A 25061-nucleotide genomic window follows, 5' to 3' on the forward strand; every position below is an offset into this window, starting at 1 on the left:
AGTTGTAGATCTCGTCGAGATCTATAATTTTCATATAAATTTTTTTTTTCATTTAATTTCGCAAAAAAATATGATTTGATATGATTAATATATCTTAGAAAAATCATATTATTTTTTTTGCGAAATTAAATGAAAAAAAAAATTTATATGAAAATTATAGATCTCGACGAGATCTACAACTTTCTAGTTTTGAGTTTTTTCATTTGAAGTCGTTAAGATGCTCAAAAAAAATTAATAATATATTTGAACTTAAGGGCATTTTCGTCTTTTCACACCTGCAGTTTAACGGCGTTAGAGCCCAAACTGACGGAAGTGGCATGGATGACACGAAAAAGTTGAAGTAGTGGCGCTGAAGACCGCTGAATTTTTTCAGGAGCACATAGGGAATTACGATCTTTTATAAGGGCACACAGGGAAAAGTCTCTTTGTTTAGCTGAACAGAACAGAGGATCGCCGCCGCTGAGGCTGAGCTGCCTGCCCCGCAAATCCGCAATGCGTGCGGCGTGAGGCCGTCGTGCTTCTGCCTGCGGCCCCCGCGCTGCGATGCCGGCAACCAGAATTGGGCCCGTGTCCTTTCAAAAAGTAAGAAAGGGAATTGGACACGCCTGTTGGATCATTTGAAATGCATGAAGGGTTGTTACTGAAATCATTGGATTTGAATTTCACAAAAACCGATTTAATTTCACAAAAAAGTACAAGATTTAGGGAAAATTCTACGTTGCAAATAGAGCACCAAGCGTTTTGTTTTTTTCTCAAACATGCTGGTTTTTTCTTCGCTATCTTTTTTTTTACGAGACCTAGTTCGCAAACACTCCGCGCATACTCACCCCTATCCATTTAATATTCTTAAAAAAATTAGAAATGTGCATGTATATTTTTCAAAAAAAATACTCACATATATGTACACACGTAGGCCTCTATAAAGATATTCCAATTCACCTCAATTCAAACTATCCAAATAGGTTATATACGAAATCCGTTCAAAACTGCCTCTTAGTTAGCAGACTTCACAATCGTCGTGATTTGCATTCTGGCTCATTGCGACTGCCCCATCACATACCATACGAGGCAGCACATTTTTTCCTGTGCACTTCCACCGCGTTGCTCCGGTAACTCCAGAAGACCAAAACCCAAACGATCGTGCCCACACCACCGGAGCACACGGCGCATGCAGATCATGGCTCATGAGAGGTGGGCAGCGGAGCTCAAGATAATCACCATATTGATGGAATGTTGTTTTCCCATACATAAAAAATTTTAAAAACGTTTCCTGGAGCAGCTCAGACTAAACTAAGTGTTCGCTGCTCCATCAGAGCTTGTTTAAATGCACTTATATCAATCTCAATTTATGTACTAGAGTGAATTAGGGTGGATAGAAGTGCACCCAAACAAGCCCTTAGTGGTTTCAAACAAGACTTGTGACTCTCTGTTGGTGTTATAACATAGAAAGATTTTTTAGATAATGGAAAGAAAAATCGAGCTTCATCCTCTGGGAAGAGGAATCAAACGACCTTGTTACAAATACCACGTGACAAATCCCAACCGAGTTTATTAAACAAAGCCGACTGATAACTTAATTTGTGAAATAACAGGTCATCTAAAGGAGGCGGAAAGGCACATAACCACATTCTCCAACTTTTCTTTCTCCTTGCACTATTGCAACTAGGCCTAAAACTATAGCCCATATGTTCCCTAAATAAGACCTACAAAATAGGTTTTTGTCGACATTTGTCAAAAATAATTCTGTTTCTTGTTAGCCAAATACACAAGCAGATCATTGTTCCACCTATCAATAAACATGATCTAAAAGTTTTATCCCTTGGAGAATACCAATTATTAAATAAGTTATAAATATTTAGGGATGGATTAAGACCGAGCACTATATGAACCGCCCCCCAGAGGAATCTAGGATAAGTGCACTCAAAGAGGAGATATTAAATATTTCTGGCTTAATAAAAACAACAAGAGGTATCTGCACCCAATCTCTCTTTGACTAGTTACCTTTTCAAAAACTAAATGAAGATTTTAATCTTCAAAGGTATCTTTGAACGTCAAACTATTTGTGAAACTTTGTCGCTATTATTGTCTATGAATTTATTCATCGAACTGGCTTAGAAAATTTCATTCTTATGCAGGTGTCAAACAAACACATCAGGACCTGTTGCATATTTACAATCTGCACTCTAGCAACTAGGTGATTCCATTCTAGTAATTTGTTGTCCACTAATGCTCCACTAGAAAGGTGGAGATCGGTAGAACTGTAGAAGAAGAGACTGTGTATCTAGTGCAGAGAAATCAAGCATCGTGTTTTTTCCCTAAAAAACGTTCAACGCACAATCTTCATCGGTCTCATCATCTCGTTGTCCTCGTGGTCCAAAATCTGCATGTTTGAAACGGCACAAAAGAAGATTAGGACAGAATCGAGATCGAAACCCAAATCCATTAGACAAAACTGGGACGGATGCAGACTGCAGAGGCAGAGGCAGAGGCGCGCAGTACTCACATGGCAATGGTACACGTAACCCGGACCAGTGGTGACGTCGAAGGGGAAGCGGCTCTCCTCCGGCGACGCGGCGTCAGTGAGCGGCTTGAATCGCACGAGGATCCAGGTCACCGCGCTGGGCCGCACCTTGAAGACGTTCTTCCACCCGCGCTCCTGCCGCGGAACGACGTGCCTCCGCCCGCCGGCCAGGTGGCGGTCGAGCCGGCGCGCGCGCACGTCGTTCCGGCGCTTCATGCAGTCCATGAACTCGTCCACGCGCCGCAGCGAGCGCTGCTCCAGCACGGTGAACACCGCCAGGTGCACGTGCAGCGGGTGGTTGTCGCCCGTGAGGTTGATGACCTCCCACACCTCCGACGTGCCTTCCCTCGGCGTCTCCGTCACCGAGTCCATGAACGAGAGCGCGTTCAGGTACAGGTGCGTCGGCTCGTCCGTGCCGGCCTTGGTGTACTCGTACATGGTGATGAGCCGCGTCGTGGCCGCCTCGGGTAGTGCGGCATCAGCGTCGCCGGCACGGTCGAGGTGTCCGGCTCCGTCGTGGCGCCGCCCTCGATCACGAACTTCATCACGGCGACGGTCTCCGCCTTCTCGCCGGGGTCGCCGGGGTACGGCGCCGGGGCGTCGTCGCTGAGGACGACCGCGTCCGCGTCGGCGGCCGACTCGGCGATCTCGGACGGCGCCAGGAGGAACTTGTCGGTCGCCACCGGCCTGGCGAGGTACACGGAGTCGGACGCGACGTGCACGAAGCGGAGCCCCCCGGAGAGCGACAGGCGGAAGAAGCGCGCGTTGCTGGCGTTGAGGATGCGGAAGCGGTAGCGGCGGCGGCGCACGCGGAGGTACGGCCACGCGTTGACGACGACGACGGCGCCGAAGTACTCCGGCTGCCACTGCGGGTGCACGCGGGGGTTGTTGCCCGTGCGGTTCATGAACAGCGCCCCGTCGGCGGCGCGGAAGTCGCGGTCGAACAGCACCAGGTTCCGGTCGAACGCCTCCCCCGACGGCAGGTTCAGCGGGGCCTCCTCGGCGGGGCTGGCGACAGGATGTTGACGCGCGTCAGGCCCATGGCGTGGTCGTGGTACCACAGGTTCCCGGGAGGCTGACGGTTCGGGTACGCGTACGGCGGCGGCGAGAAGGTCGGGCCCGTCGCGGCGAGCCCGCTGGTGAACCAGGCCAGCGAGTGGCCGTCAGAGGAGGAGTGCTGCACGCCGCCGTGGAGGTTGACCACGGTCGGGATGCCGCGGCCGCCGGGCGCCGCGGCGGTCGTCAGCGTGGGGTCCCACGGGAGGAAGTGCCGCGGCGGGAGGTGGTTGGCCCACGTCACGTGCGTGGGGACGCCCCGGATGGCCACGATGGTGGGGCCAGGCACCGTGGCGGTCTCCTTGCTGGTGCCGTAGGCGAAGACGCGCGTCGCCGGAAGGTCGCGGTGGAATTTCTGAAACAAATCACGTAAAGAAAAGAGCTTTCTAACGCCCGGCTGTTTTAGCACCGGTAACGCCTGTACTGTTCATCTTTCTCCTGTCTTCTCTTTCTCCTCGGCACAAATCACAAGTAACAAATCACAAATCACAAATCACAAGTATCAAATCATAAATCATAAGTAACAATTTTTTTCTATGAAAGGACAGAAACAAATTTGGTGACGACGTCCGAGTTGGGGAAGAAGCTCGCCGGACTTGAGGAAGATGCCGGGGACGGCGGCGGCGGCGCGGGGACGGACGAGCATGAAGGCGGCGGCGCGGGGAAGGGCGGGCGCAGGCGCTGCAACGACGCAGGCACGGCGGCGCAGGCGCGGCGAACATGCGATTCCGCGGTAAAAAAAAATCGCGTGTTACCAGGTGATAAAACACTAGGTTGTTGTATAGCATTTCGGAAAGAAAAAAGGCCACATAATTCAGGGTAGCGTTAAATTTTCACACTAGAAATGGTTTTTCAAACTTTTGTATCGCGATGCTGACAATGAGGGCAAAACACACATGATGCTGCTACGAAAGTCTCCAAAAAGGAGCCAGAGGCCGAATGGGCTCCGATGAAAGCTGTGAATTATTGCCTGCCATTCACGATAAGGTGGGGCCGTGGGCCGTGGGCCATGAGCTAACTCGGTTCAGTCGTCGTGGCCAGTGAGTGTGATCGACGATGTAGACGGGTGCCTCCACTTCGCGAATCGTGTTTAGGTGGATCGGCTTATAAGTCGTATTTTTTTAGCTAATGAATATTATTTTTTTCTTATACAAATCAGTCAACAGTACTTTTAGTTATGATTTATCAGCTAAACAAGTCCAAATGAATAGGATGATTCTTAATGGATTTTGTACGCAAAAGAAAGTAAAAAAAATACAGACCCCTCTTAATCTCAAACAATGAATAAACCAGTGGGTAAGAGATTTTGTAATGCTGTTGTCTGTTGGGACTGCCCGCTTGAAGAGTGATGGATTCGGATGTCTAGACATATGAATTATCCAATATTCATATGGTTTAGTATCAATATAGAATTATAGATATCTATATTTGTATCTAGCTCTAATATGGATGCTAAATAGATGTATCGAGATTTGTTGTTTACTATTTTTCTCTATCCGATTTGATCTATATTAAAAAAATGACGAAACATCCAACACTATCCATATTTGAGAAGAACAAAGTTCCTCATGAAATCATCTAAAACTTATAACTATAACTAATTAGCAGCATAAACTTATTATTTTTAATATAACAAATGATATGAATCATTTAAACTATTTAAAAGCTTTCTCTGTGGTGAATAACAATATATTAATATAAACTAATGATATATAAAGGTTAATTTTAATTAATTTTAATATGGATAATTATATTAATTTTAAATAGTTGTTTTTTATATATTGATTCACATAATTTAATTATTTATTGATGTATATATATTGAAATATTTATTATAGTTTTATTTATTTTTATCTATTTACTGATTGAAACATTCAATAATAATATGTCATTTTAATGAGTTGTCTTTTATCTACATGTATTATAAAGCCATATTTTAAATTTCGATGGGTATAATAATGATTTTGCTCTACTGAAACTATCCCTAAGAAATAGATACTTGTCTTAGAAGAATGGATCTAGCTCAGATCAGTTGAGGCTTTCCCTAATAAATAATAATAAACCTTTAGAAATTAGAGAGGCCATTCACTCAGAGAGTCAAAGGTGCTAATAACCGTCTATCTGTGCTTGACAGCAGTTGAGAGCTTAACCTAACTTTTTCAAAAGCTGAACAGCATACTTTAGTGCTTAGTACGTGCGATCTTTTTCTAATTCAGGCTCCAATAATGCCGCTTGAAGACGATCGTTAGATTGCTGCAGAAGGCTAGCTTAATTAACAAAAATAACATTGCTGAATTGACCGATTACTCTTGATGAATTGCTTTTTTACCAGTGGCCTGTCACGTCTAATTTAATTTAAGCATCTACGAAGTATGTTTAATGAGTTTGTAAGTTTTTTGGTGCGCATCATGAGTCAGCATTTTGCCGTGCTGTTTCAACGACTCACTAAACACAAACCTTACGCAGATATTGGACGCCGGGTCGTTGTTGCGAATTGTTCTAAAACCTCGAATTTCCCTTTCGTATCACTCGTATTTGACGTACTACGTTGGACGATCTATCGTGATTCAAAGGACATCGACCATATCGAATAGAGCTATATATACATGCATATAATAAATTTAAATTTAAATTCTACGAGACGACGAAAAACTATCTTAGGGCCTGTTTGGTTCGCCTAGTAGCTACTAAATTTAGTAGCTTTTAGTCATTTTAGTAATTTTTTAACCAAATACTATGACTAAAAGCTACTAAAAGAGTTTTAGTCATCTCTAGTAACTCTTGAGTTACTAAGAGCATCTCCAAAAGTTTCCTAATTTTTTCTCCTAAAAATCTGTAGTTTGGCAACTCCTAAAAAGATATTAGAATGGAAAAATATATTCATCTCCAAGAGTTTTTAATAAATATCATCTAAAAAATCAAATTTGAGGCCCACATCATCTCCACGCGGGTTCATGGCTGCTATCGGCTCAGAGGTGGGCATGAAGCGGGTCTCCATGCCGGTGTTGGCGAGGAAGCCCGGCATCGGGGGCGGGCGAACCCTTGTGATCGGCGACGGCGACACGAGATGCTCGCCCTGCTCTTCCTCAGTGGCGACGGCAGCCGCTGGGGTCTCGTCGTACTCGAAGCAAAGTGCGAAGCAAAGGAATCCATCCAACCAAGGCACCGTACGTGAGTACGTGACGTGTGGTTGATGATCACGACCATCTCCGACCCCGAGCGATCACATGGCCAGCGGCAATCACGCGGCATGCTGCAAAAGGGTCCAGCAGCCGGCCGGCCGGTGCGATCACGCGGGGGCGATGGATTCCTGCTGCATGTAGTAGGGGAGCAGCGCGACGGTGTTCTGGCGGCGGAGCTGGTCGTAGAAGCGGCGGATGAAGTCCTCCGCGTCAGCGTCCACGGCTTGCCGACGCCATTGTCCTCGGGCGAGCAGTTGGACGGATACGTGCGACTGGAGCAGCGCGTAAAGTTACGCGGAAAGGGAAGGAATTTTTCAAGTCCTAAAAGATTAGGACTAAATATTAGGAGTTGTTGGAGAGGGGTTTTTCTCCATCTTTCTAAAAAAATAAGAATTAGGAGAATGTTTAGGAAACTTTTGGAGATGCTCTTAGCTACTAAAGTTTAGTAACTCGAACCAGACACACCCTAGTTTCTGACGAAAGTAAAGGATAGATTGATTTTCTAGGCACGGCGACACGTGAACCTAGCTAGCTTAGGAAACTAAGACATGTAATTTTTGTGCACCCAGCCACGAACGTAGGTAATAAGGTACATGTAACTAACATGGACATGTTACGAGCGCTTACCCAGGTGGTGTCGTACATGCCGATGGTGAGGTTGCCGGCGACGATCGCGCCGCCCTCCGTGACGCCGTACCCGCGCAGCCTCGGCATGTCCGGCCGGCAGCTCGTCCACGAACTTCTCCAGCTGCCGTGGGTCCAGAAGGGCCCCCGCGCCGTCATTCTCCTCGCCCAGAACGAGCACCACCGCTGCCGCCTGCAACACCATCGCCACGGCGAGCAAGCAGGCGCCAGCAGGAAGCCTCCTCTCCCCCGTTGCTGCGCGCAACAACCCCGAGGACCTCACTGACGATGTGAAGAAGAAGAACAGGAGGATATATAGGGGACTGATGTCTTGAGGAGAGAGGGGAGGTTTTCTCAGTGGAGAGCTCGGACTTCGCTTCGCTGCTAGCTGCTGCTGGCAACTGGCACCGATGGACCTTTCAGCACTGTGCTGTTTGCTTCCTGGTTCTTGGTTTTGAGGGCACTGACCGATAGGTGACAAGAGAAAAATCTAGCGATTGGCAGGGGCAGGAATCTCTCTTTAGACTGCTTGGGAGGTGTCGACGATTTCTAGTGGACGAGCAATTTCACTTTTGCTGTGGGAAGGATGTGGCATTCTCTTCTCCCCTCGATTTTTTTTTGGAAAGCTTTCTTTTGCCAATTGGCAAGCATCAGAACAGTAGTAGGAACTAGGAACAACTTTTAAGCCAACTTTCTCTTGGGATGCATTTGCTTTAGGGACAAGATGCATGGGACGGGATGATTGCATCCTAGTTTTCTGAAATGGTTTGATCTTACTCCTTTTTTTTTTACGGAGGAAAATCCTGGTTTTATAAAGCACTTATAGGTACATCATTGCTGGGATTACCAGCTTAAAAAAAAACGGTGCAGAGCAACGGCAACGCTACCTCCACTGCAGCTAAGGGACGGAGCTTACCAAGCTCAAAACACTCTACCAAAACGATAAGAACACAAACAAAGCAAGCAAGATATCTAATAACGCCGCAGCTTCCTCCAAAGCCCTGCCGATCGGACAGTCTTTTCAATAGAAATCAACCACCGATCTTTTCGTTAGCCACCAGTGGAAAGTTGTTTGATCTTACTGTATCTCTTTGGGATGGACGCGGGTGTCCAGATATGCTCGAAAGATCCGATATCCGTATCCATTTTAGCGTAAATATGAATATCCTATCCGTATTCGATTTAAATATTGATGTTAAATGGATGTATCTGTGCTCGCTTTTGGAAATTATCCTCTATCTGATTCCACATCTGTATTCGACAAAAATGTGAAATATCGGATATTATCCATATCCGCGAAGTACAAATTATTTTAAAATCATCTAGATATTCTAATTATGACTAATTAACAATGTAAATAAAATTAATTTTAACATAACAAATGATATGTATCATTATTTAAAAGTTATCTATGGCTAATGTAATTTTAATATTATTAATGATATATAAATCTAAAGTTTAACTAATTTTAACATGGCTAATCATATTAATTAGTATTTTATTTTATTTATATACTTCTAGAATTTATTTTTATTTATTTAAATTCAGTAATTAATATATATTGTCTACAATTTTCATGTATTTTTTGTATTTAATTATTGAAATATTGTTTAAAATATTAAATTTTTGGTAGTTGTCTTTATCCACGGTGTTATATAGCTATATTTTAAATGCTTTCATCCATAATGATTTTATTATACTAAAACTATCGATAAGCAAATAGATACATGCCATCTTCAAAATCAAGTAGATATCCAAATTTGAATCCAAATTCGAGATGTCCTTTTTGTATTAGTATCCGACAATATCTACATCCGTATTTGAATTAAAATATGGTTTCTTGTATCTCTTCAGTTAGTTAAGGGAATAATGTCATCCTGTTATATGTGATTGTAGAAGGATGGGGAGAGAGGATGGATGGTTGTTAGTCTTATATTATAGAACTGTTAGTGCAGAGCCGGCATGTCATCCTATCCTCCAATCTCTTTCTTCCTCTTCTCTCCCAATGTAATTTCAGCTAATCTTAGCTAGCTAGCAATTAGCTCTTGTATCCAAACAAGCTCTAAGTCTAGTGTGTGAAGGGCACATAGTAGTAGTGAATGGTTTGCCGAAATTCAGCCTGTGAGCTTGGTGGAGCACGAGCATTAAAAATATAGTGAAATGGGATGGTTCATTTAACCTCCTTCATTTGTTTGGTATTTAGGAATCCAAGAATACATAACAACAATTTATATGCTGCCCTTTATATGTACATATATATGGGTTACATCTCTGGAGGAAATTGTTGCCTTTTGTATAATCTGATAACAGCTGAAGCCATTTACATTTTGGTTGCTGAACGCCCTGTTTGGCTGACTACATTATTATTATTTTTCTTGAAACGAATGAGCTATTTCCTGTGAAATTCTGTAGCTCAAGTAGTGGACGAATCACCATTTGATCAGTTTCAACGGCCGAATCATGGCGTTGTCCTCATGGTCCAGAATCTGCAAGTATTAATCAAACAAAACAAAGCATTCGCAATCAGTTGGTAATAAGCAATGAATATAGTAGTAATAATCAACTTGTTACAGCTACTTACGTGGCAATGGTAGACGTATCCTGGCTCGGCCGTGGCGTCGAACGGGTAGCTCCTGCCGGTGTCGACCATGAGGAACTTGACCACCACCGTGGTCATGAACCCCGGCGCGATCTTGACTACGTTCTTCCACGTCCTCTCGTGCTCCGGCACGGCCACCTCCTCCCCGACGGCGTGCCGGCCCACGTCGCAGCGGACCGCGTCGTTGAGCCTCTCCATGCAGCGCTTGAACTCCTCCAGGCCGACGAGCTCCCGCGCGCGCACGGCCTGGAATGTGGCCAGGTGCAGGTGCAGCGGGTGGTTGTCCTGCGTGAGGTTGATCACCTCCCACACCTCCGTGGTGCCCGGCCGCGGCGTCTCCGTCGCCGGGTCCTCCATCCGCCTCCCGTTGATGTACAGGTGCGTCGGCGCGCCCGTCGCCTCGTCCTCGTACTCGTACATCACGATGTACCGCCTCCGCGCCGCCTTTTCCTCGGCGACCTTGACGTAGTCCAGCAGCCTCGCCGGCACCCTCGAGTGGTCGTCGTGGTGGTTCCACACCTTCTTCGCCGGCGGCTCGACGACGAACTTCATCACCTTGCCGTTGAGGTGGTTCGGCGCGTCGCCGTCGGGGTACGGGTACGGCGCCGTGTTGATGAGCTCCGCCTCGGGGGTCACGGACTCGGAGAAATCGACGACGACGTCGAACGCCTCGGCCACGGCGACGAGGAGGTGCGTGACGACGACCGGCCGGGGCAGGTAGCTGGCGTCGGAGCCGACGACGTGGAACGGGAGGCCATTGGACAACGAGAGGTTGAAGAAGCGGGCGTTGCTGGCGTTGATGACGCGGAAGCGGTAGCGGCGGCGCGCGACGGGGAGGAACGGCCAGGCCTTGCCGTTGACGGTGACAGCTTCCCCGAAGTACTCGGGCTGCCACTGCGGGTGCACGCGCGGGTTATCGCCCGTGCAGTTCATGTAGAGCTCGCCGTCGGCGTAGAAGCTGCGGTCAGCGAGGACGAGCACCCGGTCGAACTCCTCGCCGCGGGGGAGGCCGAGGGGCGCCTCCACCCATGGGTTCCGGAGCACGTAGGCGCCGAGGAGCCCCGCGAGGAGGTTGGCGCGCGTGAGGCCCAGCGCGTGGTCGTGGTACCACAGCGCGCCGCCGGGCGACTGCGCGTTCGGGTACGCGTACGTGGGCGTCATCCACGCGGGCCCGGTGTCGCGGAACCCCGCGGTGAACCAGGCGTTAGCGTGCCCGTCGGACTGCGGCGGGTGCACGCCGCCGTGGAGGTGGACGACGGTGGGCACGCCGCCGCGGCCGCTCCTGGGGATGGCGGTGGGCACGGTGGGGTCCCACGGCAGGATGTGGCGGTCGGGGAGGTGGTTCTCCCACGTCACGGACAGCGGGACCCCCTGGAGCGCCTCGATGGTAGGCCCCGGGAAGGTGGCGCTCTCCGCTGACGTGCCGAACACGAACACGGTCGTCGCCGGCAGGTCCCGGTGGAATTTCTGCTTGCATGCATTACGCGCGCGCACACAGAAATATAAAAGTCAACTTTGAACAGTGTTCCGCCCGCACAACTTAGATATATATAAATAATATAGAGATATAGATTTTGAGTAAATAAATAAAGGGATACCCATTTCTTCTGGTACATGCCGATGGTGAGGTGAGTCGGCGTGGGGCGGCCGTGCTTGATGGAGTAGCCGAGGACCTTAGGCATCTGAGGGAGCACGTCGACGTACATTTCCAGCGAGGCGGCCACCTTCTCAAGGGTGTCCTCCGTTACCGGCGGCATGAACCCGGTGGCAGCGCAGACGGCGGCGACGAGGAGAAGAGCGGCGAGCTCTGCTCTGGCGGCGACCATTTCGGCCGGCCGGGCTGTTATTGCTTACAGCACACTACCTCTGATTCTCGGAATGCAAGAGCCAGGACAGAAGCATCAGGCGTGATGGGGGGTGGAATCGAAATGGAAGACGCACAAGGATGGCTAGTAGTGCGTGCAGGTGCAGGCCATCATTATTTGAGCCCGCCCAGGTAGTGCTATCTCGTGCATGCTCATCTGATCGGTGGTGGTCTCGCGCGCAGACAAACTTTTCTGAGAGGAGCACTAGCGGCATGCAGTCTGTTACATGCATGCATGCATATTGGCGAGCGAGCATGCATGCGCGGTGCGCCAATATATTTGCAGATGGAGATCATGCATGATGCGCTACTGCTCCAAATGTTTATATATATGCTCCATGCATGCCGAGATGTATGTGGAGCTCCCACTACGCTGTCGATCGAAGTGGTAGACTGGCAGCACTTGGCTGTCGATCGCATGCTTATATGTATTTCACAAAAGTTGATGCCCGCATGGCCGCATGTACAACCGCGCACGCGTGACGCATCGGCACACACAAGTGACACAACCAGTGTTATGGGCAACTGGATATATTGCTAAACCATGCATATGCATAATCAAGACGTCTAATGGGAATGGATCGGAACAAGCATTTGTAGTTACTAGGAACATGTAGTGCGGCCTGCTGGGGCTTATAAGTCTGGAAAGCAAATGAGGGATAGCCTAGCCTAGCGCACTATCCACACGTCGACGTCACATCAGGCAGCAGACATATATTGGTGACCTTTTTGAACGGATGATGGTATAAGATATACTCCCCTGGTATCAAAATAGAAGTTGTTCTTGTTTCTCGATAAGTCAATTTTTTCATGTGGAGCTATATATATGGATAGATGTTTATTTGCATATATGCTACCAATGCAAGCTTAGCTTCCTTGTTCATAATCATCAAGAACTCCATGTGCGTGTGTGCCTATTCATGTGGAGCTGGATCTCTACGCTGACTTATTACATATCTAATGGCCATGCTGATCGGAAGGACGAAATGAAAATGAAATGAAATTAAAACTGCAGTATATTATTGGTAACCAGATGAGCAGACAGATGTACAAACCAGTGCTGATGAGATAGACGGTGGTGGGAGTGGACAATAATGCTTGCTCGCGGCAGAACTAGCTAGAGAGAGAGGCCTGCAGCTGCCGAGTACGTACAATTGTAAGACATATGCTTGAACCAAGCCGAGCTACCATATAAATAGGCAACCATGAGGCCACACACACCGAGAAGCAGGTACCAGGTTTGCTTGCCCTAGACTGCGACAGGAAAAAGATTAGTAGTAGGAGAGTGCAGTACCAGATAGTCTCCAAGCAAATGAGGACCTCCCGTGCCATTAGCAATAGCAAGATGAACGCCTCACACCGCTCTATTAAGCAATGATTAGATATTGCTAACTTAAATGAGATAATGATATTAGCTGCTAGCCGCAGTTCCATGCTTCATTGAGCACCATGTGGATGAGAGTGCATATGCATCAGCGGCGTAATTTAAATAGATCAACCTGTTGTTGGGAGTGGGCAGGGCCGGCTTTGCGTGGTACGTCTGCCGTCAAAAGCGTGTGGCGCGCCGTTGCTTTGCTTGTGTAAGAAATGTTCATTCATGGCATGGGCTACCAACTCTAATACAGTACTATATAGTATTATGAAAGATTTGGTGCCAAAACACCAATCATGCTAAAAAAATTATTAAAAAAAACAAAGGAACGCGATCTCCAAACCCTTTTTTTTCTCAAATAGAGATGCGTGCATTCAACGTCAGAAAAAATTACATAATTCTAATATAGTACCGAGTCAAACAATTTTATGTTTGATTAAGTTTATGCAAAGAAATATTAATGTATTTATGATACCAAATAAGTGTTACTATAGTCATCATGAGATATATGTTTTCCAATGCTCACCAAAACGCTAAATAGTAGACAATCGGACACCTATTATTTAGTGTTTATTCGGGCTGCACAGTCAATTAAATGGGATAAACAAACACGGCACGGCTGGTCACCGACTAGTGTTTAAACGGCATTTAAACAGTTTTTATATTATAACTATCTTATATTATAGATATTGATAGTATTTTCTATAAATTCGATCGAACTTTAGACAATTTGACTAGAGATAGAGTTAGAATTGCATCTTTTTCTTGATGAATGTAGTATATATAATAATCGGTAGTGCTAGCGTCGGACCGTCCGGACGAACGCACACGCTGCACTCCATTTCCTGCGCGTGCCGCACTCCACGCCCGCTCTCGTGCTAGCATGCCTCCGCTCGCGCAACCACACGGGCCAGTGCCGCCCGGACGTCACCAGCGCCGCCAGACTGCTCACGGGGATTGCTCGCGCCTCCTCTCGTTTCCCACGCGCATCTCATGTGCAACACCCTATCTACTTTTTAAACATCGAGGTGCAACAATTGCAACATATGTTTAAAGACAGATGAAACACTTGAAACATGTTTCTGAAATGCTTGTAAAAAACACTTGAAAAACGCTTGAAAAAACATTGTAAATATACACCACATCCAGATAAAACACTTGCAATATGTGTAAAAACATACGCAATATCTAGATAAACACACTTACAACGTACGTCTGGAAACACGGATGAAACATTGGGAACAGACGCTGCCTTCTCGTTTTCCACGCGCATCCCATGTGCAACACCCGATCTACTTTTGAAACATCGAGATGCAACGCTTGCAACATATGCCTGAAGATAGATGAAACAGTTTCTGAAACACTTACAAAAACGCTTGAAAACCATTGCAAATATACGCAACATCAAGATAAAACACTTGCAACATATGTGTAAAAATGTATGCAACATCCAGATAAACACACTTGCAACATACGTCTGAAAACACGGATGAAACATTGGGAACAGACGGCTGCAACATACTGTACAACCATTGCAACATATGAAACATCCCGATCTACTTTTGTAACATCTATCTGAAACACTTGCAATATACCTCTAAAACATCTGAAACACTTGAAACATATGCTTGCAACATGCATTTTTTAACCTTCTTCCGTACGACGCAGAGCAGAGCGGGAAACGACCTGTTCCGGTCAGCCGATAACTGAGGATGGTGGCGTGGCCTCTGGTAGCGGCCAACTATGCCTGCACCTAGCCTGGGCCCAGCCAGTGACAGCCCCCTCTCCTGGTCGCCTGGCCACATGCGGCGTCCGGGTGCCTGCATGGCTGTTGCTAGGATGGTCCGGCCAGCCAGTTGTACTGGTGAGCGGTCAGACCCCGGCGACGACGAGGAGGCTCGCCGGCTTGTTGGAGGCGGTCGCGGCAAGCGGGTAGCGCGGAGGAGGCAGCTGCAGCAAGCAGGCAGCGCGGGTGCGGCGGTGGAGAACGCAATAAGGCGGAGTCAGGAAGTCGTCGAGGCGTCTAGTTTTTTAGAAGCCGCAGAAGTCGTCCAGCAGGCTTGTGGTCCGGTCCGTAGCCCAGGTAGCAAGCGTCCGGGCGGACAGACGCCCTAACTGCAGCATTATCGTATAATAATATGTGAGCTTTATCGATGTGCAAATTTGACAATGCCAGCAAAACTAATTTCAGATTGTAAATAGTACTCCCTCCGTTCCAAAGAATGCAATACTAAAATATTGCTACATCAAGTAATTTAAAGTTTGAGCAAATTTATATAAAAGTATACTGTAATATACTAAATAAGTATCAAGTATCATTAGATCCGTTATGAAATATATTTTTATAGTATACCTAGGTCATAGATGTTGAAAATATTTTCTATAAACTGAGGCATCTTATGGGACATGTTGTAAATGGTTAATCAGATTTGGTGTATTTCGGTAAATGAGGGGGAGGCTTTTGCTTGCACGGGGTTTGCGTGCCAATACATTTGTATCCCTACTTGTAAAATGTAAAGGCAACTTCGACAGATGTTTATGCTGAAGCGATGTTCTTAGTGTGAAACCAAGCGCGACCCAAATCTCGGAGTCGTTGCAGGCACGCATGCCCGAAGTCAAGCTACGGATTCGCGCTGCATCCCGATCTTCTTCTCTTCTCCACGAAGTCAGCCTTCCAAATCCAGGGTGTGGCACTGGCAGCGTGCAATATGGCGCCATTGCCACTAAAAAAATAGGCAGCAAGTGCTGCATGGTGCACGACGCCGGCGTAGTTTGCCTGGCGATCCGATCGTCGCCGAACTCGTACGTTTCGAGTCTGCGATTCATCTTGCTCTTCAAACAAGAACACTACTCTCTTATCGACGGGAGTAGCAAGCCTGATTATTGCTACGAAGGTAAGCGTCCCACTGGCAGCACAGGCTGTACTTCTTGGACTAAGATAGGATTGGGTACCATGCCAAGATCACAGGACTAGTCAAACAGATAAACATACACGTTTGATTGTTCACCAAGATTCCAAGAACAAGCAACCCAAGTCAGATTATCTGATCAAGAATCAGCAGTCCTCCACAAGGATTAGGCCCCGTTTGGCTGGCTGCGGCGGCTCCGGCTCCTGCGCCGAAATCACTGTTCACCTATACGTATTTCACTGTTCATCAAAGCCGTTTTTCTCTCTCCTTTCCTCCCCTCTCACAGACGCCATCACAGCAGCCGGAGCCAGAAATTCGAGCTTCACCGGCTCCGGCTCCGGCACCCTGCTACAGTGCCGGAGCCGGAGGCCGCGGGAGCCCGACCAAACGGGGCCTAAGTTAACAACGGGAAAGTGAATACGGCAAATCACTGAATTGCCAGGTTCTCCCACAGGTGTGTTTATTCGTCAAACCAACACCACCACCCGTAACGACGTAGATAGATGGATCTCACATCTCTGTTCCAGGAATTTCTTGGCCTGGTTCCAGTATTGCTGCCAACGATACCCTGGTATTTAAACACCCTGCAAGTTTAACAAAAACATCAACTGTACAGGGTAGCTCAGTTCCATGTATATCGAATAAATCATTTGGAGCCATGTTTTCCAAATGTTTGACTGAAACAACAAACTTTGAATGTACATTTATAGGAAAACAGCCTGGTCATTGAGTCACCATCTTTCTGATGAACCAAGAAAACAGAGAAAAAACACAAGTCCAATTACAAGTCACTCAATGATAAGCTCTCTCTAACTGTTTCTGTTTTCCCAAGGTGCTCGTATTGGTCGCAGTCGGCTCCAGTCTCCTTCAGGGCTGTAATCAGCCGTGGTAAAATCTTTGCTAGTGCAAGCTTGAAGCCAACAGAGCTCGAGTGCTCCTTGCTTCTGTCGGTGGGGCATGCGTCGTCAGTGAGAGTGCCAACAACATTTCCTTGCAAATAGGCCTCACAAGCTTTAAGGATGTAGTGACCACGCTTGCGGAAGTGGCTCTTCACAAAATCCTCAAAATGCTGCGGTGTCATGCGTTAAACAATTAGAAAATAAAGAGGTATTGAATAGTTATCTTAAACTAATCAAATTCTTTATTGGACCATACGAAGAGAAAATGACCACTAGACATTTAAAAATTGGGATTTTCAAGATTTTATTGCATGCTTATCAATTCTGTGACAGAAAGGTAAAACATGGTTCAGGTAACAGATTAGGAACACACAGGCAAACTGGATTAACTGGGTAAGTGCGATATGATTCTCAAGGGTAAGTTCAATTACCAAAGGAGGCCGTCTCAATATATACAACATAGATTTCACGCTCAGCAGGTAAGTATTCTCATTATACGGCACTGCATTCTTCTCCCCTTCAACAGTACCAACTTGCTTCTCATACCCAGCCTCATTAAAATAGGGTTTTTCATTGAGAACCAATCCCTGAAGTGAAACTAGTACTTGGAGAATACTTGATGATGATTTATCCCACACTTCATTCCCTCTGCCAGTCCAAGTATTTAAGAGACTTAAGCAGACCTTCCCGTCCACATACAGGTTTGGATTTACACGCAAACCACCAGAATGATAGTATGCTGACTGCAGATTCAACAATGGATGCCAGAATGAAAAAAATGCAGCAATGTCAGCAGAGCTCCACTAAATGTATTTATTTACAGTTTAAATATACAGCAGTTATGAAAACCAAGACAGCATAGATGAAAGATGTAGTTGTTGCAATTACCGGAGGGACTTCCGGATACTCAGGTGGAAGGTGGAAATCAAAGAAGAACAGGCCATCTTGATAGGGTGTTCCACTTGCTCCAACAATCACAGCTCTCAAGAGATCCATGCGATCCTCAAACACCCTGACATAAATATAGTCTACAAATGCAGTGAAAGGAACATCAGCAAATCATAATACTGTTGTCCTTGGTTGTTTTTAGTGTTTGTATTGAGTAATAGCAGACCTGGTAGGTTCTTCTCAAGTATGCTCCATTCCTGCTGTACCTTTTTGACCCACTTTCTTCCACCCGTACCCTGCCAGAACATTGTTTACCTATATGTAAGCAAGAAACCTCATACAGAAACATATTTGACTACAGCAGTGAAATGCCAACAAAAAAATTCCCTCCAGCCACAAACAATTGCCATTTTGGAGATCAAAACAGTCGACAAAATGCAAGGTTCCCTACTAACTTTTGTTCTGATATGTTAGAAGATACAGCAAAATTAGTAAATTACTATGTTTCAGGACAAGTTTACTCACATTTTCAAATCTAAATAGATATGTATCGCTGAATTTTATACACCTCAACTACATGCAACCAGAGAAGTCAACTACCATGACCAAAGGGAGTACTCCATCCCATAACATTTATACTTGTAAGTTTGTCCTAAGTGAAACCATGTTATGTTTGACCCAATTTATAGGAGAAAATAACATTTGGGACACCAAAATAGTATTATCATTAGATCAGTTATGAAATATATGTATTTGGTGTCACAGATTTTTATTAATTTTTCTATAAACTTGGTCAAAATTCAAAATAATTTGACTTACTCCCTCTGTCCTAGATCATAAGGTACCCAAGCATTCAAAATTTGTCACAAATTACAGGGATTCTAGGTGAAGTAACCTCCTAACTCAGTTTAAAAAGGCAGCACTCACATGCATACCTTCCATTAATGTTTATACCAACCCAAATATCTAATCATAATCTCTCTCCATGATTAAGGGAGGTTACATGCGTAATATGTCCTAGAACTCCTACACCTTGTATTTCAGGACGGAGGGAGTAGGACAAACCCAGACCTAACTATATTTTGGACAGAGATAGTATTTAACAACGGAAATAGACTATAGATGAATTGCTTTCATAATCAGCTAAAAAGGAAGAGTACAAGTGTACTACAAAACAAATAAATACTAATCCTCTCTGTTCCAAATTGTAAGTCATTCTGGCTTCTCTAGATACATAGCTTTTGCTACCTACCTAGACATATATTGTGTTCAGATACATAGTAAAAGCTATGTATCTAGAAAAGCCAAAACGACTTACAATACGGAACAGAGTAACATAAAAACAGTAATGTAAGAATTCACCTGGGCTGTGTTTTCAAGGTAGTGGTGGTCTGGAGGACATTGCAGAACATCAAAGTGTTTGAAACATTCCGGATCTACAGGATGATCAGCCATGACCACATCTACAGACTTCTCGGCAGAAGAATCATTTTCTGTGACTGCAGCATGCTCTGGCGATTCCACAAGATTCTCATTAATTTTATCAACGTCATCACCAGTTTCTAAAGCCTCATTAGACCGGTGAGACTCAACTTCATCCATAGCATCTGAGTTTGATGATCCATCTAAATGCCTTCTACCTCGAGCAAAGAGATCACTCGCCAGTCGGGTCACAAACCCAAAAGCAACCGAAAGGGGACCAGTTGCAACAGAACTTCCATCCTGGGAGCTGAATGAACCATTTTCCCTTTCAATGCTATTCTCAGGTACGTTTTGCGAACCATCCTGAAAGACGATAGGTATTGATAATATAAAGAAAAGGAAACTAAAATGTGTTTCGGAGATATATCCAAGATATAACTGATTAAAATAATTAATGATAATGTCAGACAGCAGTCGAGAATACCTTTGCAGAATCATCAAGTACATCCATTTCGTTGTCATCAAAAGTCTCCCAGCTAGCACCATCAGAGGCTGTTCCATCATCTAGTGAGGCACCATCATCTTCACGACCGACAACATATATTTCATGAGGCCCAACCTGAAAGAGCAGGATATCATTAAAACAAATATAAGCTGCAGAATAGTCAAGTGAGGGTCAGGCCAGGTGGTAAAAGGAAATGATTAAGCTAGACAAGCCTGAATATATTTGACAAAGCAAAAGGATTCAGCTAACCATTTTTGACAGAATAAACTCCTAATGCTAGTTCACATAAATAATAGTGTTTAGCGCATTAGCTGTGAAATACCTTTGAAATCGATCCATCACCCCAAATGACTTCAATCTCACCGTCTTGAAAGCCAACTATATTTCCAGCCCATGAGAGGCTTGTAAACTGCGAGCAGGATTCCTTCTGTGAAAGCTGTTCGTCCGCACTAGTATCAGGGGGTGCATCATTTGAAGCAGCAAATCCTTCCGAGGAATCTACCGTCTTATCCAGTTCCATTTGGTCCTTGTTATTGGTTGATTCAATTACAGGTGAGACAGGCGGCAAGCGGACGACAATATCTCCATAGCAATAATCATAATCCGGATGGCCATCCAGTTCATATGCACTCACAACTTCATTACACCCGATCTCCATTGGCTCCTCTAGACGTAGCGAAGGCTTAAACCATGATACAGTTACTGTTCGGTCCTTAGCATTAACACTTCTAACAAGACCCACACGCCTTGGTTCAGAAGAATCATCATCATTTGTGACCTTGTCCACAACATACTGCTCCGGGAAGAAATCATGGTCATTTGGACTGTGGATAGGGATCAACGATGTTGCGGCTACTACACATTCCTTTGTCCCGTCCTGCCAGACTACATCAACTTTGGTACAAGTATTTGCAATGAGTAGAGCTCGCTCAAAGCTGTCGTCTCTTTTTTTTGTTCTTTTGTCTTTTTTTAGAAACACTTTCCTAAACTTTTTTCTGGATGTTGCATTGTCCTGTGGACCCAACTTTGGGATGCTTGATACACTAGTTCCTGTTTCTGAATCTTTGGCTATGCATGAATTATTTCCATCCGACATACTCAATCCATCCGCAGTAGAATCAACATCTGTCTGCCGGTGACCTGCATCTGTATCAGTCATTTGATCTTGTTCAGTCTGAACATCAGCTTGAGATTCTGGAATATGAGACAGTGGAGCTGAGCTTTGTGAGCATGTACATATCTGCCTTGTATGCTTATCAGAATTAATCACGGTATCATTAGTACATGAAGTGGATCGGCGAGGAAGACACCAGTCAGTTAATTGCCAGTTCGCATATGAGAAACAAGACAATAGAGTAAGGTCCTTTGGGTTCTGCTCCTCTGGAGGAACAGGTTGCTGATCTGTAGCAAAGTGTGCAGATGCCATCCAATACACTATAACAGCATCACTTTCCACTTTTGTGACAGTACCTTCAAGACGACTTGCTCTCCACAATCCATTAAGCCACCTGGATGTTTTGAAAACAGATGATGACACTGCCTTCACACGTTGTCCTGGATAAAAAGGACAAGCTGTATCTGGATGAATTGGGCCAAATGCTGGCTTTAAGCGCATAGGATCTGCCCTATTAACTTTACAGACAGAGCCATCATCAAACAACACATTAACATTATCTAGCACTTCATCAACTCGACCAAGCCATAGCCCAGAGACGACATAATCACCCACATTGAATTCCCTGATTCGTCTCAAATCCTTGGAAGATACACCCTTTATCGTATCGCCATTGGCACCTTGCAAATCAACCACAAGATTGACATCCAAAACAAGCCCCATCTGACCAGTTGGGTCTAAGGCAGAGGCAACTAAATCTCCATGAAGGAAACTTCTATCAACAACAACTACCTCATCAATCTCTTCTGTCTTTTCACTACCATCTATCCATAACACTCGAACTTTGTCATCAGGCAAAGAACTCTGGCTTTCAACTTCAGCTCCATTACTAACATTATCACCATCAGCACCACCATTTTCAGCTCCGCGGGCAGATTTATCCTTATGTTCCTCAGTATTAATATCATCATCAGTGATGCTACCTTCAGAATCATATTCCCCAGCTACCTCCAAAACTAATCCACGGACATCCTCCTTGGACTTCAAACTCACAACATCTTCTCTGTAAACAAAAACGTCTCGTGCTTCTTCAGGCTCACTAGCATCCATGGACTTCTCATTTTCCTGATTATGCTCAGCATTATTTACTGAACCATTTGGTCGACTTTCCATGCTTGGAATCAACTATAAAAGTAGATTTCGAACAATCAAGTAGCCCTCTATTAAACTGAAACACATACAACATGTTTAGATAAGAAACATGAGGCTAAGCATTAAAATTGGGAGAAAAACAAATTTAAAAGTCTTAACATATGCAAATATTTCCCCATGATTACTGCTATTGAATTCCACAAAAGCATGCAGATCACCACTTGTTTTACTGCCAGAATTTTTAAAGTAAGCCAATGAGTCGTACCTAGTAGTTTCCTAACAAACAATATATACTTTTCCTTAACACAAGGAACAAGCATGACAAGTGGAATGTACATGCAATGCAGGGTCCTAGCTCCTTGCATTCCCATTAAAGTATCGTGCGAGTGCAATAAATACGTGCTGAAAAGTAGAACGATATGTTGTTTTACTTGTACATTAAATAATCCTAAATCCATAATCATCAAGAAGCCACAGAAAACTATAATGCAGTTATCTGCATATATATTGCATTTTATTTTGTAACATGTATTTTGCACAATCTTTTCATATGCCTAAAAACTACAAGGAGCTCAAGAACTATAGAACGTCGATGTGTACCTGGTGATAGTTTCATCAGGAAATAATAATGACAATGTGAACATGGGAATAACTTAACTCATGAAGACAAAATAGCAGTAACAGTTGTGGAATTAGAATGGGCTAGGCTACTCTTGATTCAAAAATTGAATTTCAATGTATTAATCGTGTAAATAACCTTGTCTGATCATAAACAAGAGTTAACATGTTATGTGAGCATAGTTGCAACCACTCATGGAAGACAGACAAGAAAACAATCACATATTTCAGGAAAAAAAAAGAACCACACATGATGCTTATAACTGAAGAATAGGCAATTATAGGCATTAAAAGCAAGAACTGCGACAAGCAACCTAACAGGCTGAAGTGAGCATGGTGCCCATACTCTTTTGCTAATCTAACATGGCTATTGTTCTTGCCAATCCAAATCAAACAAACGCTTCGCAAAAGAGGCGTGCCATTGACCTTGTTCTATGTACTAGCAGACTTTGCAAGCAACCGAATATGCCAGGCTAAAGAGTCTGCAAGCAACCACCATCTAGTTCTCGACGAACCCCCAATCCAACCAAGCTAAACCAACAGCCGGCGAAGCCACAGTCCCATTGCCCACCCTGCATCCGGCCGCCATCCAGCCGCGGCAACCGCCGCACTCGCCGGAACCGAATCGAGACACGGGTAAAAGCCTCATCGGCCAGCGGATACCCTACGATTGCCAATCCACGAACTATCGCACCGAGATCAGGGGCGGCGCGGCCGTAGGAGCGCCGGGAAACCACGCAAGTCGAAAGCGATCGATTATAGCGAGGGGATATGAGTGGGAAGTCATCTGGTGATGGGGACGGACTGACCTCTGGCTATCGGAGTGCCGGGGGTCGACGGCTGCAGGATCGGCGGCGGCGGCGTCGGTGTCGAGGCGGCGAGGCGGCGCGCGTGCCCTAGGTGAGGGTAGATGAGACGAGGCGGGGGACAAAAGAGGAGGCGGAGGCCAGCAGCGCAGGAGACGAAAAAATAAAAAAGAAAAGAAGGAGTCGGGGGGAAAGGGGAAAAGGGAAAAGCGGAAGAGTGCCAGAAAACACGAACACCAACAGGACTGTGCTCCTACAGGAGAAGAGGCAAACGGGGGGAGAAGGGTCTCGAGTTCTGGTCCGTTTGTGCTTCGGCCCTCGTGGATCGGATCGTGGTCGTGGTGGACTCGGGGGGGTAGACGGTTTAGCTGACTGAGATGAGAAGTGGGGTTATGCTGCTGGCTTGCCCGGTAGCACATAATTTTTACTTTTTTTTATTCTTTTGCTCAAATCTTGTTTTTCTTTGTGCTTTGCATATATACAGTATACTCGTGGAATTGATACAAATACGATGTCGATGGTATGAAAATCCGGTAATAATACCAGCTTCAGAAGCGATTTGAAGCCGTTTTATGCGAAACAGGTAAAACAAAACGGCTCTATCCAGGAAATCTCTTAAATCATGCTCTCACAAGGGTTTGAGGGGGGACGAAGCTAAAAATAGTGACTTCATTTGGCTTCATCTTGTCCTGGTGAACCCTGCATGGGGTATGAGAGCATGTTTTAATGTGCTCACTGTTCTATACGTGAAGTTGTTAAAGGTTTACCAAAACGGCTCCAGCTCTATCGATGGAGCTACTCATAAAGGTAAAGAAAAAAAAATGGCTTCACTAATGAAGTGGAGCCGTGCCAAAAAAAAGACATATATATTTTTTTTTTTACACGATGCATGCATGAAAACTCTGATTTTGTTTGCTTCACTTAAAAAGGGCATAAGACAGTAAAATGAAGAGAAAGGATAAATGTTTTTCTCACGCATGCAGTTCAAATCTGTAATGCTATTCCCATTCGTGATGTTTCTCAACTTAGATCTTTCACGGCCATTTTCATTACTGCCTCCATTTCAAATTTCAAATTATAAAACATTATGATTTTTTATATATATAGTTTTTGTTATATACTTAAATATACATTATGTCTAGATACATAATAAAAAACAATGCATCTGCAAAGCCAAAAACGTCTAATTTGGAACGGAAGAGTATATGTAAGATAAGAAAAGAATGAGATAGGCCCAATAGTCTCCGCGGTTTATATACGTTTGAAAATACCGGACACTCGTCACTTCATCAGTCATCAATGCATCTGATAAATTATGGGATGGAATTGGCACAGCCGCATAGGTCGCAATCCAGATCTTGTTCTTGCCCTGTGATGGGGGAGAACTCTATGCCCTATGAAACCACAAATACCGATGCTTAACATTAAAAAAAAAGAAGGTACAGATGCTTTCCTATATTCTCACAAAAGCTTCAGCGTCAAAATATAATCCTAAGCAAAAAAAGAGAAAAATAATCATCAAGAAAGTTA

At 45.0% G+C, this 25061-nt stretch overlaps 2 protein-coding genes and 1 pseudogene across 4 annotated transcripts; all 3 read right to left on the reverse strand.

The window, feature by feature from the left end:
• Positions 1-2069: 2069 nt before the first annotated feature.
• Positions 2070-8113, reverse strand: LOC136460347 (multicopper oxidase LPR1 homolog 2-like; annotated as a pseudogene).
• Positions 8114-9568: 1455 nt separating this feature from the next.
• LOC136457847 (multicopper oxidase LPR1 homolog 1-like) lies at positions 9569-13156 on the reverse strand. 3 transcript variants are annotated; one of them, XM_066457850.1, is made up of 5 exons: positions 13141-13156; positions 12902-12983; positions 11581-11848; positions 9965-11449; positions 9569-9869 (listed from the first exon to the last, which is right to left on the reverse strand). In XM_066457850.1, the coding sequence occupies exons 3-5, from the start codon at positions 11806-11808 to the stop codon at positions 9813-9815; spliced, it is 1770 nt and encodes a 589-aa protein (XP_066313947.1). In that variant the 5' UTR covers positions 11809-11848; positions 12902-12983; positions 13141-13156; the 3' UTR covers positions 9569-9812. The 3 variants fall into 3 exon arrangements, with proteins under 3 accessions (XP_066313947.1, XP_066313946.1, XP_066313945.1); XM_066457849.1 differs by having other exon boundaries at positions 12902-13144; XM_066457848.1 differs by lacking the exons at positions 12902-12983; positions 13141-13156 and having other exon boundaries at positions 11581-12165.
• Positions 13157-16738: 3582 nt separating this feature from the next.
• LOC136461865 (probable ubiquitin-conjugating enzyme E2 23) lies at positions 16739-23832 on the reverse strand. The gene is made up of 8 exons (XM_066461200.1): positions 23535-23832; positions 20164-22183; positions 19821-19955; positions 19277-19699; positions 18141-18210; positions 17915-18054; positions 17458-17769; positions 16739-17196 (listed from the first exon to the last, which is right to left on the reverse strand). The coding sequence occupies exons 2-8, from the start codon at positions 22126-22128 to the stop codon at positions 16909-16911; spliced, it is 3333 nt and encodes a 1110-aa protein (XP_066317297.1). The 5' UTR covers positions 22129-22183; positions 23535-23832; the 3' UTR covers positions 16739-16908.
• Positions 23833-25061: the final 1229 nt, after the last annotated feature.

Source organism: Miscanthus floridulus, chromosome 6, assembly GCF_019320115.1.
Source record: "Miscanthus floridulus cultivar M001 chromosome 6, ASM1932011v1, whole genome shotgun sequence".
Lineage (NCBI taxonomy): Eukaryota > Viridiplantae > Streptophyta > Magnoliopsida > Poales > Poaceae > Miscanthus > Miscanthus floridulus.